Below are 25,439 nucleotides of genomic sequence, written 5' to 3' on the forward strand. Positions count from 1 at the left end.
AACATTGGCTCTAGGCTCTCCTGAAACTCTTACACTGCCTCAAGGGATTAACATTCCACTAGTCAACAACCTATAACATCTTCCAGCTGACAGAGCCACCAAATAACCAAAATCTGACAAGATATTCCACTTGAGCCTGTACAAAATCCTCTTAAGTAAAAGGAGTTCCAGAGCAAAATTCTGTTCAGACAACTCCTTTCTCCCAGAAAGGCAAAGTGCAAAGGGGAGAGAGGGGAAGGTTCACTTGGGCTGTCCATGCAAGTCTCTACTTGCTTGCTTTTAACAGCCTGCATCGTCAAGCCAAAACCTTAACAGACAAGACATGATTAGCAAACACTTTGTGCTCTTAAAGGAGAGTAATTATAGGCATGTGAAAAAGGAAGAGATCCCTGAGGTACTCTTCCTTGTATGCCTCCCGAGAGGCAGCAGGGCCATTAAAAATTCCATGATGAAGAGGAAAAACAGCCTGGGAACAGCCAGGAGGCAATACAGCAAATTAATACACCAGCGATCCCTCGGGAGAACTGCAAGAAAGCAGGAAACTCTCCTCGCTTCACAAAATAAAATTATACCGCTAATGATAACAGTCACCACACACACATAACTGCTTCTCATGATGGGTGTGAAATTCCCAGTGCTGTGCATACACTTTGAATGAAATCTCTTCTCATCACAGACATAAAGCAAGAACGGTAATCTTGGTAGTGTACAATTTATACAGCCTTTCAAATAAGACTTCCCAAGGAACCCTCCACGTAGAACCTCCTCCTTGACACTGAAAAGCCTTTTTGGAACACCCCAAATTGTGCTCAGTATTCTAGCCTTCAGCTCTGCTTAAATGCAGCACTGGGTTACCAGTCCTCCAGATGAACTGCACCAAAATCCACCCCTGAGACAATGCATTACCATAGGAGAGAAAAGACTCCACCTGGTAACTATACTCCATTGGACAACTTTGTGACAGCAGAAACTAAGCAGAGAGAGGTAATTTTACATGGCACAGTGGACATCAGGTTGAAGAAATTGGCTGTCTGCAACATCGAGACAGTTTCTTCTCTAATGCATTTCATCTCATTCTCAGGGGATTAACTTCCCCCCAAAGCACACCATTCTGACAAATTTCTGAGTAGAGTTTCTCGAGGATAAGGTGCAAGCTGTTAGGAGCTTATTAAAGCACAAATTACTGGAATTGACTCCACCTGTGGCAAACAAGGAAGATGTTAACTGGGGCTATGTCTGAACAGCACTTACAGAGATCACCTGAACCTCCTGTAAGAAAATGGACTACTAATAGGCTTAGCACTTGAAGCACCTAAAGAACAACCATTGTCAAGAAAGTGCTTCTGTGAAGGAACAATTCCTTCTGTGCCCTTGGCAGCATCTTTACATAAAGCAGGCACCTTGCACTGAAGAGTTCAGTCTTTGCCACATACCGGATTCATTCTTTCCATATTTCATCCTATAAAGACTTATGAGCACATTTCACACTAAAATAGGAACTACTTTCTCAAACTACAGGCACTTAAAAACACAGCTGCCTCTGGGATAGGACAACTTCTCTGCCAATATTGAGTAACAATTCACTGGGGATATGTTTGTCAGAACACCAATCAGCAGTGCATTAGAGGAAGGAACCAAGCATATATTCATCAGTTAACTAGACTAAATATTCAGCAAAAGCAAGCAAACATGGTCCCTCCAGATTCAGAAATACCTTGCAATAACCAGTAGCTTTGGAAAGGGCCTACACTCAACATCATAAAGGTAGAGACTTTGCCCTGTTTGAATTTGTGAGCAGGATTTGTCTAGCTTTACTTTCTGGAAGACAAACTTCTGTGGAGCACTAAGTAAAGTACTCGAGGCAGAAGAAAGGCCATCCTAGCTGTAAACAAAGAGACCAATCAACCTTGCTTCATGGGCACAAAACATCCATGGAGCAGTGCAACAGCACAGAAACAAACCAATCTGCTGATGCACAATCTTCTGAATTCTTTTTATTCTCATCCAGTTGAATGTTTAAGAGCAGATTTCTTCTTCCCTCCCCCTTTCCAGCTTTAATATGCTGGCTACAGCAGCATGAGGTCATGGCGCAACATCACAAAATTCCCTGCAGAAGCCAGTGGGAGGAGAGGCTTTGCTGGGTGGGTGCCAAGCTTTCGTTCAGACACATACAACCTCAGTACATTTTTCATGCTCTATTTGCTAATTAACAAGGGAAAGAAAGCCATGAAGCTAAAGTCCAGACATTTCTTTCAGATTTGGTCTCTTGTACAAGCACATAAGCAGAATTGTGTCCCAGGCAAGGCTTTGTCTCCTTGCATGGGTGAAGAGCTCAAGGGCACCTTACCTTTAGATAGTCACCTGCAGCATAAGAAGAGGAGTCACCTCCAAGGCCAACACTTGAATTTAATTTAATCTTAGTCAGCAGAAGGTGCCTGAACAGCATATTAACCCCAGCTATGCAGACTCAAATGTACCTCACCATTTGGCCAGATCAGATCTAAATTTCAGCTATAGCAATAGAGAGAGGTATCACACCATCAGAGGTCACTTCAGGTGAGTTCTGAATCTGCTCAGAGGGTCTATTTTAGGCACTCAAGATACCAAAATGTCTCAGCATGTCACCCACACAAGCCCGTCAGCACTTTCCCTCTCATCTTATTCCAATTTTAATAGTGGGCAACAATACTATGCCCATTTGTATCCATACAACAGCAACTCACTGCACAATTCAGAACAGATCACATTTATTTCTAAAAGGACAGCAGGTTTTGCCTGTCTATCATACACTGTTTCACATACTCTAAGCTTTTAGTGTATTGAGATACTCAAATAATCTGCATCAGTATGTTTTATGCTAAGTTTGAATGCAGGCCTCCTAGGGAAAAGCGCATTAACTTTCAGGTCTGTGAGTATTGTTCAGACCACATAGTACTACTGAAGATAACCATGGGAAGGAAGCAAGATAACCCCAACAGAACAGAGCAAGGGCATTACCTGGCAGTGCAGTGTGCTGGTGAGCATCTTCGGTGGGAAGCATCAGCAAGCACATCCAGAGAGTACAGAGGAGATAACGGATTGAACTGGAAAGTCAAGAGATTTATTTAAGCGAAGCATTAAAAGAAACAGTCTCCAGATACAGTTTCTCAGATACATTCCCTACAGCTGTTCATACAGCATAAGAAGAACTTTCTGACACATCAAGGGGTAAGACTAGGTGAGAACTGACTGTCCCTTCAGACAAAAGACTAGCACAGGATGCAACGACAAATCTCATACCCATCTTCTCACAACAGACAGCCTAACAAAAGCATACTCCTCTTTCAACTCACATTATTAAAAATGCTGGTTAAGTAAGAGCATACTTAAAGAGCTCTACTGCTGCATACCATGAGCAAAAAGCCTGCAACCTTTTTGGGAAGTCTCTTGTCTACTTTCACATTGTACAGAGAAAAGTCACTGTTATGAATGGTGCAAGCACAGAACTTTCCACAGAGCAGTTCAAATATTCCCTATGGTCTTATGTATCACTGAAACAGACCTCTAGAAGACTCAGGCCCCACCAGGTTCCGTTCATAATGAGCTCCCAATTCATGCCACAACAAGTGAGTTGCTCTTCCCACTGCCAACCCACCTCACAAGCTTTTTTTGAAAACTGCTTTAAACCAAGTTTCTGAAACACTGTGGTCAGGCATATCTCAGATCCCTCGTTAGACATACACGAAACAGAAGGCACCAAACCTGTGCAGAAGACACAACTCTTCAGATTTTTTTTTTAAATTCAGACAGAAATGGAACAATCTAGTCAATCAATGCATGGACCAAACTTTGCTCAATATGCAAATCTAAGGTTTAGACTGGTAGTTGCTCTGTGGTACGTGAGTTACACTTCAATTCAGCATCTCCTCTTTATTTATAATTCACACCACAAAGAGGAAATTCATTTCCATGTGCTTTGCAAAGTGCTACAGCCATCTCCAGAACACTTTTCTTGTGTTACTAGAATTATTGATGCATTTTTCAATAAAGACAAATGAATAATCCACAGCTGTAGCAGAACTCATAAAAGCCATTTGCAACTCTAGAACTCTGTACTAGGCCTTTGCCTTCAACCTTTCTGAGAAAGAAGAGGCACTATGCACCACAAAGCTGCTGCTATCAGGGAGCTCCTCCTTCCATTGGCCTGTTAGTTTACTGTCAATGAAGTAACACTGCAGCTGCACAGTAGGGGAGAAGCACCAGTAACCCTCTGTAGTTGATTCAAGTTCATTTAAGAAAAACAAAATTTATTTTGTCCATTTTAAAGCTTATGTAGTAATCATTCTTATCTCTAGCAATAGAAAAGCTATATGTGAAATGTTCTCATTAACAGAAAATACACAATTGCACAAAGGCCTGAAAATTATTTCTTGCCATATATGTAGTTTTAGTCACCTGAAGGGTATAACAGACTTCAGTCCTACTGCTCACCAACCGAAAAACAACTTGCAAGTAAACAGAAAGGACTGTGCATGGCTAGGAACAATCTTACAATGTGAGTGCTCAAATGGAAGATCCTTTTTGCTTTCTGCTATCAAGAACTCAAGCTCTTATATCTAAAGTAAAAATGCCTCCTAGCACTGAAGCTATGAAAGGCTTATCAAAGAAAATAAAAGTGCATACATAAGAGTGTCAGTTATAAGAATGCCTGTTTCTCTTGCTTATCACCTCTTATGGTTTCCTGTGATGGCTGCTACTTAACTACAATTGTTACTTACTACTTACCATTTTTTCCCTTCTCTATTGATGAGGCTATCAGGTAGAAGCCTGAGCCAAACACGGCAAAACAAAGCATTTAAAAAGAGGAAACTCTCCCAATTTATATGGAAATTTGCAAGGCCAAAGCTCCTGTCAAGAGTCATTTTCCCTCCCCCTCACTGTCAGAGAGGAAGGCCTACACTAACCTGAAATACAGAGCTAATCAGTTTAAATAAACAACATAATGCCAGAGACATGGGTTGTGTTCAAAGCCCAGAAGACATCAGTTACCAAAGTGAGAAGGGACAGGGCCATCTTACCTCATGTGCACAGGCCACACCATAAGGAAAATCAGAAGCTGGCACTTTGTTATTTCTAGAGAAGGAAACCAAAAAAAAAAAAAAAAAAAAAGAAAAGGTAGAGCAGAGTCAGCTTACCTGATTGCGATCTCTCTTCCCCATGGATGGTAACCAAAAACTGGAAGGAGGCAGTCAGAAGGAGGACAGGTGGGAGCAATGCCAAGGGAGGAACAAACACAGGTGAAAACAACAAGGAGGGTGGGGGGTAAGGAGAGAAGGGGAAGAGAAGAACAAAGATGGAGGGAGAAGAACAAAGATTAAACATCAGCAAGACCAATATGAAAAGCAACACATTTCAGATCCAAGTAAGAAAACTGGATACTAACAGCTGGTTAAGGCAGCTACTGCACTACAGTCAAGAGGTGCCATCCTTACCTATCCATTGCCCAACTAGAACAGCATTAGAGGGATGCCAAAGGACAGACACCATGAGAACTTCTGGTGTTGACTACAATTTAAATACACTAATTGGAGAAGAAGAAGGAACAGGAAAGAAAGAGAAAGCAATTTCACGGCTGCCTTGTCAGCATGATTTCTGCAGTCTGGGTGTGTGTCCATAGCGTGACTCCACACAGAAGCTTTTTAATTAACTAACATATAGGGCTCAGTCTTCTCATACTGTGCATAACATCTGCAGTTATTGCAATAGCACATTATAAGGGAGGTGGAAAGACAAAGCTGACTGTAACCCAAAGGGATTTGAACAGCGTCCACACACTGTGGCAGCCTTATAACAAAATGGAAGTCAGCAGTTGCAAATAAGTAAACAGAGAAGCCACCAGAAGAGGACTGTCTCCCATTCCACAGGTCACTGTACGCTTAAGTTACAATCTGCCTCTTCATTCCCTTCAGTCCCAGGAGGGAAGAGGACCCAATAGTTCTTCCTTCCCTCCCAAAGTTCTACACAACAGCTGTTAAGGGCCTTACTCTTTCTGGCGTGGATCACTAACAATACGACCTAGCCTCTCGGTGCCCAGAGTGCTCATGGAGGTCTCCTGAAACACAAAGACAGGTAAAAGGTTGTAGACTCACATAGTGAGCAGACATGATAGTTTGCTGCTACCCGTAAGAACAAATCTCATCCCCCTGGGCCGTATCCTTTCCTTCCCAGCCCACTCTCATATAAACACATTCACCTTCTCCTTTCAGAACCCCCAACCCAGCCAATTTAACAAATTACAATGGCAGAAAATCATTCAGTTTTACTTGTGGAGTTTGTTTTTTATTATTTTAGTGATTACATTTGCTTGCACAAGGGTGCAACAAGGACTGGACTAGTAAAGTCAGCTGGGCCAGAAACAGGCTGACAGACAGGACATCACACTGTCCCACTGTCCTAGGCTCAGATGGGATACAGTTAATTTTCACAGGAAGCTGGGAGGGGACACAGCCAGGACAGCTGACCCAAACTAGCCAAAGGGGTATTTGATACCATAAGACATCACACTTAGTGTATAACTGGGGGAGCTGGCTGTGGGAGGCAATTGCTGCTCAGGAGCAGGCTGTGTATTGGTTTTCTGGATGGTGAATGATTGCATTGTGTATCCATCACTTTGTAAATCTTTTATTGTTATTAATGTTGTTAATCTTTTCCTATACTGTTCTGCTAAACTGTTTTTATCCCAGCCTATGAGTTTTCTCCTTCCCAACCCACCAGGGGCAGGGAGGAGCAAGCAAGCAGCCAGCTGGAGCTAAACTACAACAGTTCTGTTTTGGTGCCCAACATGGGGCACAAAAGGCTGAGATAACAACAGATCTGATCAGAGTGTGTTAAAACAAATTTGTTACATGCATTTATTATATTAGTTAAATAGTCACTTCTCGTAATGTTGTTTTGTTTCTCCACATGGTTGTGTTATGTAAGTTCTTACATGTTCTGCGTATTCCCTGCAGTGCTGTTTATCACCTCTGGGAGAAGGATCAGGATTACCATTTTGCTGTCCTGTGTAATGTTGCCTTATGATAACATCACTGGCCATGAAGGTAAGCTGGTATTTGCACGCAGCATCACTGTCACATCTGTACCTCAGGTGCCTTCTCTTGGAATTGATTAGTAATCTCAGACAATGTATGGGGAAGATGGAGGCGATACTTTCCCCTTCTTTCACTTCTACTTTCTCCTTCAGGCTGGGTACAACAGTTTTCGAGATTTTTGAACATCCTTGGGATGTTCAAGCCAGCATGCTCTTACTGCTATGTCTCCTGAATGTGTTTCACGTCTTACCTGGAGTTACAAAAAGATTTTTTAAGAATACCACCCAGATATCTGCCCTGAGGCTGGATAGTCATGGGTGGCACAGCATGATGGACAATATGGGCAGGTATCTACAGAGCTTCTCACCTCCAATGGTGTGGAACTTGACTCCTGAACAACTACAGGACCCCAAAGAAGTGACAGAATTTTTAAAAGGAAAATGCTGTGGCTATTCCAAAGAGGCACAACTTACCACATTATGCTGGGCCCTGACCAGTATCTACCAAACAGTGCTCAATATTATGCACCACCCTCAGGGGGAAGAGAGAGGAAGCAGACCAACAGACACTGCAGCTACTCCCACCCTCATGCCAAGCACTGCAGCTACTCCAACCTTGGCAACAGGCACTGTGGCTCCTCAAATCCTGGGGAAAGGCACTGCAGCTGAACTAGAGAACCAACCTGTGCCAGTATTAGTCTCTCTATACAGAAGAAGAAATATACAAAAAAAGAAGTTCACTTAGTGAGGGATGATGATGAACCAGAGCCATCATAAGAACAGGGGGAAGAGGCAGAAGCAGAAATAATTGCCCCATCCCTACCCCTGAGTGAGCTGCAAGATACAAGAAAACATTTCAGCCACCATTCAGGCAAGCACATTGTTACCCGTCTGCTCCAGTGCTGGAATAACAGGGACAGTAATTTGGAATTAGAGGGTAGGGAAGTCAAACAGCTGGACCTCTGTCTAGGGAAGGAAGCATTGACAAGGCAATTGGGAAAAAGCCACAAGCCCTCAGCCTCTGGAAGCTACTTCTGTCAGGTGTGAAGGAAAGCTACCCCTTGAAGGATGATGTTACATGTCACCCAGGCAAGTGGACCACCATGGAGAGAGGTATCCAGTGCCTGAGGGAATTAGCTGTGCTGGACGTGACTTATAATTATCTGAATAATGAGCAGTTACCCGCAGATTCAGATGAAGTCCAATGCACACAACCCATGTGGTGGAAGTTTCTACGGGTTGCACCATCATTGTGTACTAACTCATTCGCAGTAATGTCCTGGAAAGAAGGCGAGGTACAAATGGGATGGATTGGCTGGCCAACTCCAGCAATACAAAGGAAATCTCTCTTCCTCCCTATGAGCCTACATCTCTGCTATGGAGAAATTGCCAGACATGCTAGCTGAGAAACTGTCCTGAGAGTTCTAGAAATTCAAGGGTAAGTTCTGCTCCCCACCTGTATGAACCAGTATCTCAGCTATTATATTAGAAGTAAGTATTCCTCGGCTCAAGAGAGAGGATATAAAGGATACACACCATAAGGCACTCTGTGGTTTTATCTGTGTGACCATGGAGAGGACATGAGGAAGTGGAATGGAAAAAATCTACCTCAACACTGGAGGCATGGGTATGTGAATTGCAAGGAAAAACAATGACAAAAGGGGATTCTTCCAGGAAAAAATGCTGCTCCAATTTCCAGCAGGCAGCTCCCCAGACAGAGTAGAAGGGCTGATGTTATGTCTAATCCTCTTGAAAGGACTTCTTTTTCATTTTTACAAGAAGCCAGTAACAAATACTATAACCAGGCCTAGAGGGCCCTGCTTCCAGTCAGGTGGAGGAAAAGGATAAGCAGGTTTATTGGACTGTGTGGATTCGATGGCCTGACACATCAAACCAAGAGTGTAAGGCTCTAGTGGACACTGATGCCCAATGTACCCTAGTGCCATAAAGCTATAACAGGGCAGAACCCATCTGTATTTCAGGAGTAACAGAGGGATCCCAACAGCTAACTGTATTGGAAGTTAAAGTAAGTCCAACCAGGAAAGAGTCGCAAAAGGCCCCCATTGTGACTGGTCCAGAAGCCCCGGGCATCCTTGGCAAAGACTACCTCGGGAAATTATATTTCATGGACCTGAAAGGGTGCTGGTGAGCTCTCGATGTAGTAGCCTTGGAGACAGAGGAAATTAAACAGCTGTCTACCTTGGCTGGTCTCTCAGAGGGCCCTTCTTTTGTAGGGCTGCCGAGGGTCAAAGAACAATAGGTGCAAAGTGCTACCACAATGTTGCACCAGCAGCAATATTGCACCAACCAAGACTCCCTGATTCCCATCCACACAGCGATATGTCAACTGGAGAGTGAAGGAGTGATCGGTAAGACTCTCTAACCCTTTAACAGTCCCATATGGCCAACATGAAAACTAGTAGAGGTTGGTGACTAGCAGCAAACTATCACTGAATGCAGTCACGCTGCCACTGAGTGCTGCCATGCCAGACATGCTAGAACTTCAATACAAACTGGAGTTGAAGACAGCCAAGTGTTATCCCACAACCAGTATCGCTCATGCATTCTTCTCAGTGCCTTTGGCAGCAGAGTGCAGGCCACAGTTCACTTTCACTTGAAGGGGCGTCCAGTACTGCTGGAATCAGCTGCCCCAGGGGTAGAAATACAGCCCTCCCATCTACCATGGACTGATCCAGACTGCACTGGAACAGGGTGCAGCTCCAGACCACCTGCAATGCATGGACAGTATCATTGTATGGGGCAACACAGCAGAAGTTATCAAGAAAGAGAAGAAAATAGTTCAAATCCTCCTGAAAGCTGGTTTTGACATAAAACAAAGGTCAAGGGACCTGCACAAGAGATCCAGTTTCTAGGAATAAAATGGCAAGATGGGCATCATCAGATCCCAATGGATGTGATCAACAAAATAGCAGCTATGTCCCCACTGACTAGCAAAAAGGAAACAGAAGCTTTCTTGGGTGTTGTGGATTTTTGGAGAACGCATATTCCAAATTACAGCCTGATTGTAAATGCTCTCAAGTGACTCAGCTGAAGAACTATTTCAAATAGGGACCTGAGCAATGACAAGCCTTTGAACAAACTAAACAGGAGATAGTTCATGCAGTAGCCCTCAGGTCAATCCAGGCAGGAAAAGATGTAAAAAAATGTGCTCTACACCACAGCTAGGGAGAATCACACTACCTGGAGTCTCTGGCAGAAAGCATCATTGGAGACTCGAGGTCAGCCCCTGAGGTTTTGGAGTCAGGGATAAAGAGGATCCAAGGCCCACTATACTCCGACTGAAAAGGAGATACTGGCAGGATATGAAGGGGCTCAAGCTGCTTTGGAAGTGGTATTGAAGCACAGCTCCTCCTGGCACCTTGACTGCCAGTGCTGTGCTGGATGTTCAAAGTGAGGGTCTCCTCTCTACAAACCATGCAACTGATGCTACGTGGAGTAAGTGGGTCACACTGATCACACAATAAAATCGAATGGGAAACCCCAGTCACCCAGGAATCTTGGAAGTGATCATGGACTGGCCAGAAGGCAAACATTTTGGAATATCACCAGAAGAGGAGGTCATGCATGCTGAAGGGGCTTCAAACTACAAGAAAATGAAAAGCAATATGCCCCGTTCACTGATAGGTCCTGTCATATTGTAGGAAAACATGGAAGGTGGAAAGCTGCTGTGTGGAGTCCTACACAACAAGTCACAGAAGCTGCTGAAGATGAATTGAGTCAATTTGCAGAGGCGAAAGCCATCCAGCTGGCTTTATATATTGCTGAGCAAGAAAAAAGGCCAGTACTTTTATCTTTTTACCAACTCATGGATGGTGGCAAATGCTCTGTGGGGGTGCCTACAGTAATGGGAGCAAAGCAACTGGCAGCACAGAGGCAAAGCCATCTGGGCTGCTGAATTATGGCAAGATATTGCTGCTCAGATAGAGAACATGGTCGGAAAAGTATGTCACGTATATTTTCACGTACCCAAGAGTCAAGCCACTGAAGAACATCAAAACAATAGGTAGGTGGATCAGGCTGCTAGGATTAAAGTGGCTCAGGTAGATTTGGACTGGCAACATAAGAGCGAATTATTTATAATTCAGGGGGCCAAGACAACTCAGTTCATCAAGAAAGGGATGCAACATATAGATGGGCTAATGACCGAAGGGTCAACTTTGACCATGGATGCTATTGCACACGACTTGCTCTGGGAGCACATTTCTCCCTGCGAGACACTGCCCTGTATATGTACTTGATGCTGACATACACACACGGTCTGAAACATGACCTGTTCATATCTGCATAGCAACTACCACCAAGAAAGAAATATACTCTGTTGTAAGGGTCTGCAGATGAGGATAAAAGTCTTTCACAGGTAAGATTCTTCACAGCTTTTGCCAGGTATATAGGTAAAACACACTCAAAGTTTGGGGGGAGTCGTAAGGTTGCAGCAGGGGTGAAAGATGGGCTATTTGTTACAGCAGGAAAATTAACTTAAAGTGCCGTAATGTTTAAATTTACGGTTTATTACTGTGTAAATTACAAGCCGTACTTTTGGTAATTAGCAGCTCGCTGGCGGGGAGCTCTGAATGAAACTCATTATTTATGATTACAATTTAGAGAGAGATGGGGAAGGGGGAGCAGTGACCTCTGCTGCAAATGACAAAGATCCCTTTAAGGTGATGAAGATGAATTAAACAAGTAAATATTATCCTTCTCACTCAGATCATTAGAGGTGCTGCCGACAGGCCAAGCCACTTGCAGGTGGCCTGAGGAACTCTACCCAAATCCAGTGTCCTGCCAGCTGAGGGTTCATATTTTAAATGCTGGTTACTGCTACACAAGGTGACTAGAAGAAAGAAGGGGCAAACAAGGATCTTTCAAGTGTGACTGAACAGAAGGAAGAAGTCACACTCCTCTACAACCCAGGCCCCTCCAACACACCTTACTAACAAACTCTCTAAAGCCAGCCAGCTCATAATATATGCCAATATTTTCACAAGCACTGAGCACATTGCAATAAAAGTAAAGCCAAACACAGCCAATACCTTCCTTCTCACAAACATCTTTTACAAGAGACAACAGCACTCAACACTCCAAGATCCAGACCTGACCAGGTATATTCCTCCCTCTTTTAGATAGGCACCTGCAAGGTACTGCTTATTCCCTCAGAAAAAGGAGTAATATTTTGTTTGTTGTTTGTCCTACGTGTAATAAACCTAGTCAATGGCTTTTGGGTAAATTTGTCTACATTATTGCATATACCCTTTTATTCTTCTGTCTCTCCACTAAAAATGCAACTGTTAAAACCACCCTCCTTTGCTGACACTCATATCGGTCTGCTTCCCTATCTAAAATTTGGTCTTTCTTCACCTTTGAGTCACCTCTCTGCCCTTGTAGTCTCAGATTATGAGCATGCACAAGTCTCATGCCATCGTCATTTTCCCCTACATTCTGTCTAAATCTTCTTCACGTTTATTCTCCCTGTCATTCATCTTCAGACCTCCTTTCATACTGCTTTTATCACTGATCAACTGTCTTTGCCACTCCAAACCTACCTTAAAATCCACTTAGTCACTCAATCAACTTCTGACAGTCAAAGCAGTTACACAAATCAAACAAAACCTGAAACAAAAAATGAAAAGGGCCCCTTCCTGCAGAAAAGAATTCACATGATATCTTAGGATAGTACATCAGGACTGATCAGCATTGGAAATACTAAATTATTATCTTGCAAAAGGGAATACCTTGCCAACAAGCCTCCTCCGACCTTTTCGGAGACAACGAGCAGCAGCTCCTGGAAGGCGATTCAGGCGAGCATGAAATCCTGAAAACCAAACCCAGAAAAAACTGAGTAACAAATACAAAAGATTCTTCATGACAAAACCACCAGGAAGAATAGTTAGTTCAGTGGTCAGATCAGATCCTCTGTCTCTTTTTTCCTCAATCTGTAAGAGGCAGATATGCCCATTAATGCACAAATCACATAAAATCCCTATTAAAAAACAAAAAAGACTCAAGAATGTGGGCAGCTGGTATGAGTATTTTAGTACCCTCTCCACTAGCGCGGTTATTTTTAACTGAATCATTAAAAAACCAGATCATTCACACCAGTTGAAATTGCAGCACCTATGAACAGAATCTACTCTTGCCATCACATCAAAAGTTCTCGAACACAGGGCATTCCTTAGGGACCTCACCTTTCTGAGCTGGCCGTGAGGGCAACAGGAACGTGGAATCTGAGAGCTTGTCCAGGCCTGAGTCAATCCGCTCCACTTCAGATCGGTGGTCAGCTCCCCACTTGGGAAGAAGGTTGGGGACAGTGAATCCTGGAACACATTCTCCTTCATAAAACCAATCACTTTGCTCATCATCTCCTAAAGAAATAGCATGAAATTAGCCACAAGTAACATAAATGTGCCCCGTGACAGTCCCACAAAACAGTACAGGTAGGCATTTCTGGATGTGAAACAACCAAAATCTCATTTTGAATTCCTTCCTGAAGAGTCTTATATTTGCATTCTGTTTCAATGATCTGCAGTAACTATGGGGCCTCACTAAATTCTTTAAACAATCCAACTCATCAGTCTACACAATTTCCCTCTGGAACAAAGCCCTCTTTATAGACCTGCCTAGGGCAGCTTTAGCACTCTGTTGTGACTGCATCTCATCAACCTTAGTTCAATGTTGTGTGATGTCTTATGCAGAACTCTTTCTCTCAAGTAATTACTGTGACAGAGGTAGAAGTCAATCATTTCGCACGTGTTATAAGCTGTCACAGGAGAGACTTCACAACAGGAGAAGAACAGGCTCACAGAGTAAGCAAAAGAAGCATACTCACTGATGAGAAAGGTCCCTAGTCTCCTAAGATAGCAGCTAAGAGGAAAACACACGACTATTGGAAATGGTCACTCTGAGTGTAAGTACTAACCATGTTGGGAGTCTGCCTCAATCCAAATTTCTTATAATCTCTTGAAACAACAAACTCTTTGTAAAATTAGAGCAGCGCCTACAAGTCATGACCAAAGTCTCCATAAAGCAGGGTCACTGTAATTAATGCAGTTGCAGTCTGAAACTGAATTGCATCAGACACCATTCATGGTAAATCTGCTTGGCCAGGAATCCTCTGAGAGCAGTAGCACATGAGCAGCCTAAAAGAAAAGCAGGAGGATGGCACACCTTGCTTTTCAGTAGCTCAATTAACAGTCTTGTGCAATTGCATGGCATTTCACCTTGCTTTAAAAACCTAACACACCTGACTTAGGTTAAACTGTCATTTGCCTACCATTAAGTCTCAACTCAAGCATCTCCACTTATTCTCCTTTCCTCACCAAGTTACATTATCACTGACTAAAGCCCATTATGCTTGCCCACACATCTTCCCAGGAAAAACAAAACAAAAACAATGCACACAACAACAACAACACATAACCAACCAAACAAAAAACCCACCAAAACAAACCAACCACAACAACAACCAAAAAGCACAACCCCATCCCATGCTGCAATCCTGCACATACCAGAAGAAGCAACACCCAAAACCAATGCTAATCAGCAACAGGTAGGACAGTCAGAACACTTCATCTCAAAGCTCTGACGCTGCTTTTTATTTCTGTGATATGTCAGTTGATGTAGCATGCTTGTGACAAATATATTTTAAAACATAAATATCCCTGTCCACCTTTTAGTAATTTAAAAACAAGTAATGTTGGATAATTCTTCTAAATGATCATAATTTGTGCAAAAATATCTCTAGGGCTTTGGATCTACGAGCACAGTGCACTGTCATATCTCAAATCACTACTTTCATGAGACAAACTTCAACTATCAGGATCATATGCTAATACCACAGTAACTTTCACTGTGAGAGGTCCCAACGCATTTAACAAAAAAAGCTTATAATCAATTTATAAACTAGGACCATCCTCTGCTCACAAAAGTACACTGGTACCTGGAATTACAAAGACAACCTATTTAATTAGCAACAGCAAGAATAGTACACGACATAACCTCAAAAGAAGTGAAGAACCTCAAAAAAAACCCCCCAACAAACTACAGTCAATTTAAGTACACTGCTATCCTAAATTTCCCATTATTCAGTTTGGAATTGTACTAGAAAAACATTTCTAAGGTGGTGATCTGTGACAAAGAAAAAAGTTTTGTGCTCTCTCCATCTGACTGAACTGGGGAGCTGTTATTGTTTGCTTTATGATTTGGAATTGTCTAAAAAAGTTAAGGAATATGTTTCTTATTTAATCTGAAAGCACAACATTTTTAAAGCCTTTTTAACATAACTGTAAGCTAAAACATCTTGGCCAGTGTTGTGGTTTAATCTGTGTATGCTACTTCTAGTAGCAGCCAAAAAGTTATGTCTAAAACAGGATATAAAACCAGGGCAAGTATATAGGGCAAGCATATAGACAAGTATATATATATATATATATATGTATATATTTATCCAGTCTACGTCAATCTTGCCTTGGGTGATAAAGTAAAAATTCAACACTTCAGTCACCACCCTGCTTCATCATCTGATATGCAAGTGCTCACTAATTTCAGCTCCCCCAGAACAAGCGTCAGCAAAAAGAGAGGACAGAAGATTTTACTTTTCTGTTGCTTTTTAAGGATGGGAGACTGCAAACAGTTATTTTTTCAGCAAAAGTCAAAGGTAATATTTTAAATTCCTACACCTAGGGAAAGTATTATAGCCACCTAAGATCACAGCAGATCACTACAGACTAACAGATCATCAGAAAATATTAAGCATATTTGCTGCCATCGAGTTGCCTCACACACAGATACCTGGGTCAGTAACAAGCCAGGGGAAGCAGCGTTTCCTACCGATTTATTGATACTACTTCCTTCAGCACTCACATATTCCCAGAAGAGATCTCATCCAAATCTTAGCTTGTGAAATGTGACAGAATCGGAGTGCAAACCACCAGAAGTTGCATGGAATTAAAGGTCTCTAGGGTCACATTCAACCTGCTCCAAATATAATAGCCCTGAGTGCCTATGTGCCTACCGCAACCTCTTTCACACTTACTTCTGCCGTATCTCCCATAAACTGGACACGGATAAATAAAACCAGATTAGACTCCACATTTAAGTGGCCTAAGAAACCATTTCTACAACAGCCATTAAAAATGCTAGGCTTAATTAATGCACACAAGAGCAAGTGAGGAACGCGTACTTAAAGAAATAAAACTTCTCACATATTACCATTGTCTTCTTTGCACAGGCCATTAGATGACTTGTCAATACTAAGTGATGTTTTTCCCCATCATCTCTTCCCACCCATAAAGAAAATGACTAACAGATTCAGGCACTAATAGTATGTAGACAAGAATTAAAATACCTATAGAAATAAATTACAAGCTTTGCTCTTTCATGATGGAGAGGTCTAAAACTCCTTTTGTATTTCTGTGCCTTTCCATAATAATAGTGTCTCACATTTCAAATCTTATGGATCTGACATGCAAAGTATTTCAGCAGGATGAGCATACTGTTATCAAAATCACACCTTTGTAGCTCTCAGCTCATTTTTTAACTTCTAGCCCTCTCTGTCCCTCTTCAAACACAGGTCTTTCTTTGTATTTGTAAAGAAATTAAGATAAATTCCCCAGCAACAGATGAGGAAAATCACAGGACAGTTGTTACCTTGACGGCCCTCATCATTGGTAAACAGGCCAGTATCACTGCTGCTGCATACACTGCTGGTTTCACTGGAACAAAAAACAAAGAAACAAACACTGTTAGAATTGTAGCAGATACAAAACATAAACCACTTTATTACATTTTACTAGCTTCTCTGAGCTCCAAATGCTTTACATATCTCACATGCATTTCAGACACATGGCTGGCTCTGGCACAGCACATAATTGCTTCCTGTTAAGACCTAGCAATGCTGCATCACTTGAAAAGAGTAGAAACCTGCATCTAGTCTAGTTCTAAGTTATCAAAAAGTAATTAATACAATGACATTTGCCTCGGGTATTAGAATTAATAATCTAACTATGACATTGTCTCGAATACTCACTAGGAAATTAAGTGCAGTTAAAAACTCTGTCCTTGGGTCACTTAACAGCTACTGAGAACCCTGTGAAGTTCTTCTCTACTTCAGATTCCTTTTTCTCAAAAATGTTATACAGGTACAAAAACCCCTTCAATCTATGGCAACTTTTATTTCATTTGGAGGGAAGGGCAGCTGCTACATTCACAGCTCTTCAGCTAAATACCTTAGCACAGCATGACTTGCTGCTGATGATTGCAACCTCATTACAGCACACCTTGCATTTGCTGAAACAGTTACAGGCGACTTTATTCCTGAACCGAAGAGTTAAACTAGACATTATTGTGCAGAAAGGTATTAATTGACTGTAAAGCTGCATGAATATTTGTAGCAAAACTACATGCTCTGGTCAGTCCCAAGCATGGCTTTAATGCTGATATTAAATCAATCCTTGGACACTTCAGGCAATGCTTCCTCTGATTTAGCTCAGAGATATCAGAACAAGCAGAAACTGCTTACTGCCTGCCCCCTTAGCACTAAGGCCTTAGATACGAACGTCAGGTGTAACTCAGCACTAGGCCCAATCTGCAATTATGGTGTGCTGCTGTCAGAAAGCATCTCTGGGTCCCTTTTTTCCAGGGAAATTGGATCATACTAGAAACCAGTATCAACTGGATACCCCTTGATTCAAAGGGCTGAAGGATGAGGGATCACAAGATGTGTCACTGCAAAGAATTGCAGGCACATAATAAAACTTCATTTTGTGAGCATATTATTGCTCTTAGAAAATGTAATCTATAAAGTATAACCAAATCAACTCATCATGCTGGATATCTCCGAACTCTGCATCTTCATCATTGTATAAAGGCCGTTTAAACTTAGGGGATGAACAGTCTGTACATCATTCCCATATTCCAGTACGCAAGTTAATATCAAGTTCCAAATCACTCCATTACAAAGTTTAGCCATCTATTCACCCTCCCACAAATACACCATAGCAATTAAGGCCAAGGACTGAGAACCACAAGTCATTTGTTTCATTCCTAGCTCTCCTACCAACCCAGTGTATGACCCTGGACAAATCTCTTAGTGTGTTTGCTTTCCCTTTTGAAAGCCTAGATTAATAGTCCTCATGAGCAGCAGATGCAAGGATTGAGTAACTGCTTCATAACAGTTTTAGCATCCTCAGAGGAAAGGTGCCTGAGAAAGGAAAAGGCATTAAGTCAAGATCCCAGACCATATTAACGGTACTTCAGCCATGCTGCTGCACTTAGAGCTCTCTAGTTCCTTATAGTACACGTTACTGCCAGTGCTTTGCCGGAACAAACTTCCACAGATCTCATCCTCTCTACCACCCCTTTTACACTTCAGGGATGAACACACACTAGACTCCTACACAAGCCTTTCTGCAGGTCCAGTAAGCACTGATTAATGACCTCCACTTGCAAAGGAGGCTACTTACCTTAACCATGAAATAATGAATGCTATTGATCCAACAAGCTACTGCTATAGAGTGTTATTGATCACCCAATCTTTGGCTAAAATGGTCCTCATTTAGCAGTTTCACTGTTGCAAACACCTGGAGCAAAGCATGCTTATAATTAAATAGTTTGGGGGAGTTAAAGTGAGAGGTGATGGACAGAGATCTCAGGTTTCCCCCATTTATTCTTTCGCCTGAGCTATTGTTTGTGTCAGGAGGGATATTGATTTTCTATAAAAATAAGAAAACAAGAGGCACCGAGGGGCTGCAGAAGGTCAGGCTGAGCTGCATAAGGAGGGGAAGCTGAACACTCTGTCTTTGTCACTTGCCTTCCAAGAGAGAGGAATTTTTTCTTTACAGAAAGACTGGCCTCCAATTCATCAGCTTAGCCATGCTCTTGACTGCCACTGTGGGCTGTCATTGAAACAGCTCCCTTCCAAAGGGTAAAGCGACTGTACTGCACTGCATACTCAGAATGAACACTGGTCACACCCCCAGGCCAGAATACTGTACTGGTTTGCGCTGGGACAGAGTTAAATTTTCCTCATAGTAGCTCTATGGTGCTATGTTTTGGATTTATGACCAAAATACTGTTGATAACACACTGATGTTTTAGTTATGGCTGAACAGTGCTTAAACAGTGCCAAGGCCATCTCTGTTTCTCATGCTGCCATGCCAATGAGAAGGCTGGGGGTGCACAAGAAGCTGGGAGTGGACACAGACGGGACAGCTGATCCCAGATGACCAGGGGAATATCCCACACCATGTAAGGTCAGGCTCAGCAATATAAGCTGGGGGAAAGAAGGAGGAATCGGCGACATTTGGGGTTACGGCATTTGTCTTCCCAAGTAACCATTATGCATGATAGAGCCCTGCTTTCCCAGAAATGACTAAACATCTGCCTGCGCGTGGGAAGCAGTGAATGAATTCCTATTTCGCTTTGCTAGCACACATGGCTTTTGCTTTACCTATTAAATTGACTTTATCTCAACTCACGAGTTTTCTCACTTTTCCAGTTCTCTCCCTCGTACTACTGGGAAGGAATGAGTGAGCAGCTTTGTGGGGCTTAGCTGACTATCCAGGTTAAACCACAACAAATACATCTGCACCAAGCCAGTGACAACACACAGCATTGGTGGGTCAGTACAATCTCCAGTTTGAAAAAGTCACATTAAGAGTTAGGGCACTTAAGAGTAGACAAAGTGCACATCTCTCACTAGTAAGCATATCAAAGAGATTTTTCAGACAGTTCTTGGACCATGGTTTGTTCAGCCCTCAAGCCAAACCCAGACCATTCTGGGAGTACTCAGCTTAGACCAGCAAGAGAAAGAACTTCAGCACTCTATATATAATTTGCCTTTGCTTTATTATGGCTACAGGGAATCTCAAAGCATTAAGGGACAGAAAGGCATGTTACTTCTAACAGTCTTAGAAGTTAATTGTTACTTTTGTACAAATATACAAATGGCTACTTAAACTAAGTCCACTTGCTTCCACTGTTTTTTCCACAATCACTTATATATCAGGATTTGAGTCATGTCATTACCCAGCTTAGAACCATCATTGTTCCCTCATCATGTTCCTGCACATCCTTCCTTCTCTCAATTTGTGTTCATCTCTTGCTATGTTTGGGAAACAATTTCAAAGATTTAATTTTACACACACTTTGAATCACAATACTGCAGCACATCTGCCTCCAGGAAAAGAGTGGGTGCAGTCCCACAAGTAAACTATACAAACTACCTCCTCATTAAGTATCTATATCCAAAGCTTCCTCAATGAATGGGAGTTTATCTACTGAATACACTAGGGTTTTGATCTGACTTAGTATAAGTAGACTTCTAGAAAGCAGAGGAAATGCTGCATGCTTTAGTATTTACAGAGATTCATTCCTACATAACAAAGAAAAGCAAGTGTCACTGGAGTGGAGGAAAAAAGTTGTAAAAAAAAAACAAAAAAAAAACCAAACCTGTTCTGAATATACAACTTAGTTTGTCTAAAAACACTTAGTTTTGTGACACTCCTCACTGCTAGATAAGTAAACAGTAGTGAAACCAATTGAGTACCCAAGTGTTTCATAAACCACTAGATCATCACAGACTGCTTCCAAGTCCCACATGCTGTATTGGTCACTCTCCATCCCACCAGCTTGTCTGATGACAACCTACCATTCGCTCTCTTAGGCATCCAGTCTTCTTCTCCCTTCCTCAGGATGTGCCCTTGTTAGACATCTGTGCAAAGTACTTCTCTTACAGTGGCAGAAAAAACAGCTAGAGCAGAGCAAGAGTGAGGTAAGCACAGCCAGTTTCATTCTGCTGCTGGTAGTCAAACACTATATTTAGAGCAGCAGAGACCAAAGCATGATCATTCACTGCTGTGAGGGATACTCTGCAGTCAAGAGGGTTTATGAATTTCTCCCTCTAACTTTGACCCTCCCTAGTGAGCCACAGCTCACAGATCACACATGTGGTGTTGGAGAGGTCAAATATTCCAACCCCTGGCTTTCCAAAGAGAATCCCAAGGATTTGGCAGCAGATGGTAATTGTCATTTGATGCAGACACTTACACAATAATTAGTTTGAGAGCAAGGGACAACTGAGACAGAACAAAGTGATTTCCCAGCATGGTCCTCAAGTAACAGTCCAGATGAAGATGTTTATTTACTCTTTCAAAGGCTGGCACAAATAAAGACTGGATGAAAGCCTTGCTGGTTTAAGTTCAAGTTTGACATGATGGAACAGACTCTGACTGCTGGAAAAAAAACCTCAAGCAACACTGTCCATCACTGCCACATCAAGTAAGGGTATCTCTCAGTCCATCACCACTGATATGCAACACGCAGGGACTACTCAGTACATTCCCTTTCACGGACTACCAGCAAATAGCTCTGAAAAAATAAAAGTGCTTTTAATAACTAATAACAAAAAGGCATCCAATAGTCTCTTGAAAAGGCCAACTTTGCACTCACTTTTAAAGCAAACAATAGCCAATTTTGAGGAAAAAAATGGCCAGTTTTTGGTACTTCCACCCTCTAACAGTTACGTGCAAACCACACTGATTCAGTAAAAATGCAACAATGCAACAGTGGTCCCCTGGATCAGGACAGTGAGGATGTACTACAGCCTATGCTTTCCACAGTCTCCCAGAAAATACCACTGAGAAATGTGTCCTTCCAGCTATTATCCACAAAGCCCTCAATAACCAAGTGCCACCCATCCACTCTAACAAACTGCGGGAGCTAGAAAGCCAGCACACTTAAACAAACCTTAATGTATGAATGGATCAAACAATTATACTCTCCAAATCCACTGTCCTCTACCTGATAGTGCCTGTAGTGTCCTCTACCTGATAGTGCCTGTAGTGTCCTCTACCTGATAGTGCCTGTAGTGTCCTCTACCTGATAGTGCCTGTAGTGTCCTCTACCTGATAGTGCCTGTAGTGTCCTCTACCTGATAGTGCCTAGTGGATGCATGAAGAAAGAATGAGAACATGACAAATATAGACTGATTGTTCCCTCTGTATATTCCTCCAACTTCTAGCAGTCACCAGTTTAAAGGCTTCCTGAGTCAGATCTTCTATCTGGACTGTAATGCTTAACAGCCCCTGATAAATCTATGCTCTACATCTCCTTTTTGGATACATTTACATTTTGGACCTCCAGAATGTCCCACAGCAGAGTTCCAAACCTCAGGTTTTATGAAAAAATATATATTTTTTAATGTTTCCTCAATGTCTCCTGCTTCTTACATAATTATAATTAGCAAGTAAACAGCCCTATTCACTTTCTGTAGGCCATTCATTAAGAAAACTCCTCCATTTGATTCTCAGCACTTGTTTCTTTTCTAACCTGAAAAATCTCTTCGTACAGAAGCAGTTTCATAACACCAAACCTTCTATAGAGAGAATAAAAGCCATATTCAAGGGGAAAACTTCCCAATACTGACACACAAACAAACTTGGACCATGACATTTACACAGCTTGTTCTTATCTCTTGTAAGAGATTCTGCCACAAATCAAAGTTCTCCAAAACTGAACACAAAGACATGACAGACTCCACTGTTTGCACAAGCTTATTCTGTAAGTATTAATTCAGTTTCCACCAACTTCTTTATCGCCTAGGTACGTTTGCCCCTAGCTAGCCTTTCAGGACGCTACTCTAGATCCACAGAAGAGATGCTTTGACTGAGGTTCACACAGTACATGCACAGAGGGCTAGGAGTCATGACGGGAGATTTGATCTGTTCTCTATTACTACTTATGGTAAATTCTGAAAACAAGAAACTGAGATCAGTTCGTATCAGCCATGCAAAGCAAGTGCCAGCGGTGGATTTGCTCTCCAAGCCTCAGGCCACAAGCATGCACTTTGCAGCCAAAGGGCCAGACATTTCAGAGGGCCCCTTGTGTAACAGAAGCCAGAAACATATCAGCTTGCCAGCTTTTCAAGGAAGTGTTTTGGGTCATCAGTACAGCACTGACAGGAAAGACTTGGAAAAAATCTACAGCTTAGAAGTTTCTGAGCTATTTCTTTTCAAAAAGAGAACCGCACCAAATAATTTGATAAGAACTTCTAAAAGCAAGGCACAGGATTTACAAGCAGCCGCAAGCAAAGCAGCCATCTGACTAGAACAGGGAAGAAACTGAGATCTCACCATTCCGACATGTTTTCATCTGAGCCCTGTTTCTGTTCATCAGCTTCACACTCCATCCGCTCCTTCCTTCCCCCTTTGCTGAGGAAGGGCCTGTTCTCCCCTGATTCACGAAGGCCATGACTGGATGATGTCCAAAGGGCATTTTCCTTCCAGCGCGAAAGACACTGTTTCTTGGCTGACTTGAACCTGCAGCCCCTCTCATAGTTCCACTCTGACACCCTGAGCTTTTGCTGGAGACTGGCAGCCACCTCTGATGTCACACGTTTGACTTTCCGTCGGCGTCTGAGAGGTCGACAGGGTGCATTCTCTGTAAAGGAGTCTGACTCATGCCACGAGTGTTGCTTGCTCCTCAAGGTGGCACTGAGAGCTGGGTGTCGTTTGACCACTGCCATGTCATCAGAGTCACTGAAATTGGCTGTCAGCACCTCGCGGCAATCCTTGACAGCTTCGTCCAAGCTTGACTCAGAGGCCTCACTGTAGCAGCAGGCATGCTCTGCCTGATGCGTGAAGTCTGAACGTCTTTTACGACCCCGTCTCTTACGAAGCTGACGCCGCTGCTGCCGTGGGCTTAGGGCCATCTCTTCCCATAGCTCATCCAGCTTGTTTTGTTCTGAAGTCTGCTCTAAGGCTGAGGCCAAGTCATGCACCAGTTCATCCATTGGCAATGCTACTAAAAATGACAACAATGAGCAACAGACATAAATGCTGCTACCAATACATCACTAGACTACAATAGGCTATAGACTTTGTAACATTAACCAAGTTACACATGTACTTTGGAGTTGCCTGGGAGAACCCAAAGCAGGACAACTTCCACTTCTTGGGCTAACCTTTACTCCTTCCTTTTGCAAGGGTTAAATCCCTCTTATAACCGTGGTAGCAGAGATGTCACTACTGCAGCAGTTAAGTGCTCTGTGTCTGAAAAGGCCTTACGGTTGAATCTTTTGCATTGAAGCAACATGCTCTATTGCACATCTTAAGGGTATGAGAGCCTGCAACTAGTTCACTACCTGGTGGTGGTAAGCCACAGAAACACATTAGCCTGCTCAGCAAACAGATTGAATCCCCCAAAAAAGTAGACAAGCAGCAAAGCGAAGAATAAAACAGATGGCAAAAGAGGTAGCTTGTGAGCCAGCATCACTTCAACAGCAAAACAAAGCGCGCAGGACCCTGTGCTCCTTGGAACTGGGTGTATGAGACCGAGCCCCAGCTCCCACCGCCAAAACCTCCCACCTTCGGGGCTGTCAGGCAGCTAATCCCAAATCCCCCACCTCACAACCTCCCTCTCCCCAATCGTGCCTTGCCGACAGGGGATTTCTCTCCCCACCTCCTACTGGGCTCAGAAACACCCGCACCCCTATGCCGGTGAAGCACCTGCTGCCGCAGGCCGCCTCCCTTAATCCGAGCGCCCTCACGCACCCGGCCACACCGTCCCCTTCCTCTGAGGAGAAGCCCGTGCCCCGCCGGACAACCCCCGGGCCCTACCGGGAAGCCTTGTCCGGGTCGCCCCCCCTCCGTCACGGGCCCGCCGGGCCTCACCCCGACCCCGCTCACCGTCCGGCGCCCCGCTCCGCCAGCCCCCTCGTCACCGGCGCTTCCGGCCTCCCCGGGCCACTTCCTCTCCGCCCGCCCCGCCTGCGGGGCGGGTCTGGCGGCGGGGGCGGGGGTTGCGCGGCGGAGCGGCCTCGCTGGCGGGGCAGCGCTCTGCGCCCGTCGCCTTCACACCCACCCCTTAGGCCGGGCCCCGGGGCTCCTAGGGTTTTAATCGCTCCTCCGCCGGTTTCGGCTGTGGTTGATGCCGCCGTTGGAGCCATTACAGATCATTTACCTGCTAACGGGGCAACTCTTGCCATACGTTTACTCTTTAGTTGCTTGGTTATATTATTTTTTAATAGGCAACCAATAAACTCGGTACACAAACTCCTCCATTTCGCTGCTGGCACACTAATCGCATATATCAGGATGGAAATTAGTCATCTCCTAAATTAAACCTCTCTGGGTTATTCCCCTCTCCTTAAGCCTTGCGCCTTTTTTCCTATCATCTTACACATCACCGGCAGCCATCAGAATAAAGCCAGATGTGACCCTGCCACCATCCCGTTTTGCTTAGCATTCCCTGTTATTTCTCAGCTTTCATGTTTTTTGTTAGTTTGTGGTTAGGTTTTTGTAGGATTTTTTGTGTTTTGTTTTTTGTTCCTTTTTAACCTAGGTAACTGCATTCATAT

At 43.2% G+C, this 25,439-nt stretch overlaps 1 protein-coding gene across 4 annotated transcripts in view; it reads right to left on the bottom strand.

Annotated features, from left to right (window-relative positions):
- Window positions 1-24,837, bottom strand: part of GPATCH2L (G-patch domain containing 2 like) — a 38,118-nt gene extending 13,281 nt beyond the window's left edge. The window contains exons 1-8 of one of the 4 annotated variants that reach the window (XM_082057860.1): window positions 24,769-24,837; window positions 23,215-23,884; window positions 16,733-16,797; window positions 13,273-13,449; window positions 12,820-12,899; window positions 6,024-6,091; window positions 5,175-5,214; window positions 2,998-3,083 (exon numbers count right to left, since the gene is read on the bottom strand). In XM_082057860.1, the coding sequence (XP_081913986.1) occupies window positions 2,998-3,083; window positions 5,175-5,214; window positions 6,024-6,091; window positions 12,820-12,899; window positions 13,273-13,449; window positions 16,733-16,797; window positions 23,215-23,873 (1,175 nt within the window). In that variant the 5' untranslated portion in view covers window positions 23,874-23,884; window positions 24,769-24,837. Of the gene's footprint in view, window positions 1-2,997; window positions 3,084-5,174; window positions 5,215-6,023; window positions 6,092-7,139; window positions 7,321-12,819; window positions 12,900-13,272; window positions 13,450-16,732; window positions 16,798-23,214; window positions 23,885-24,699 lie in introns of those variants that run through there. The other 3 variants (XM_082057861.1, XM_082057862.1, XM_082057863.1) reach the window with 3 other exon arrangements.
- Window positions 24,838-25,439: the final 602 nt, after the last annotated feature.

This window comes from Streptopelia decaocto (assembly GCF_964273445.1).
Source record: "Streptopelia decaocto genome assembly, chromosome: 7".
Classification (NCBI taxonomy): Eukaryota; Metazoa; Chordata; class Aves; order Columbiformes; family Columbidae; genus Streptopelia; species Streptopelia decaocto.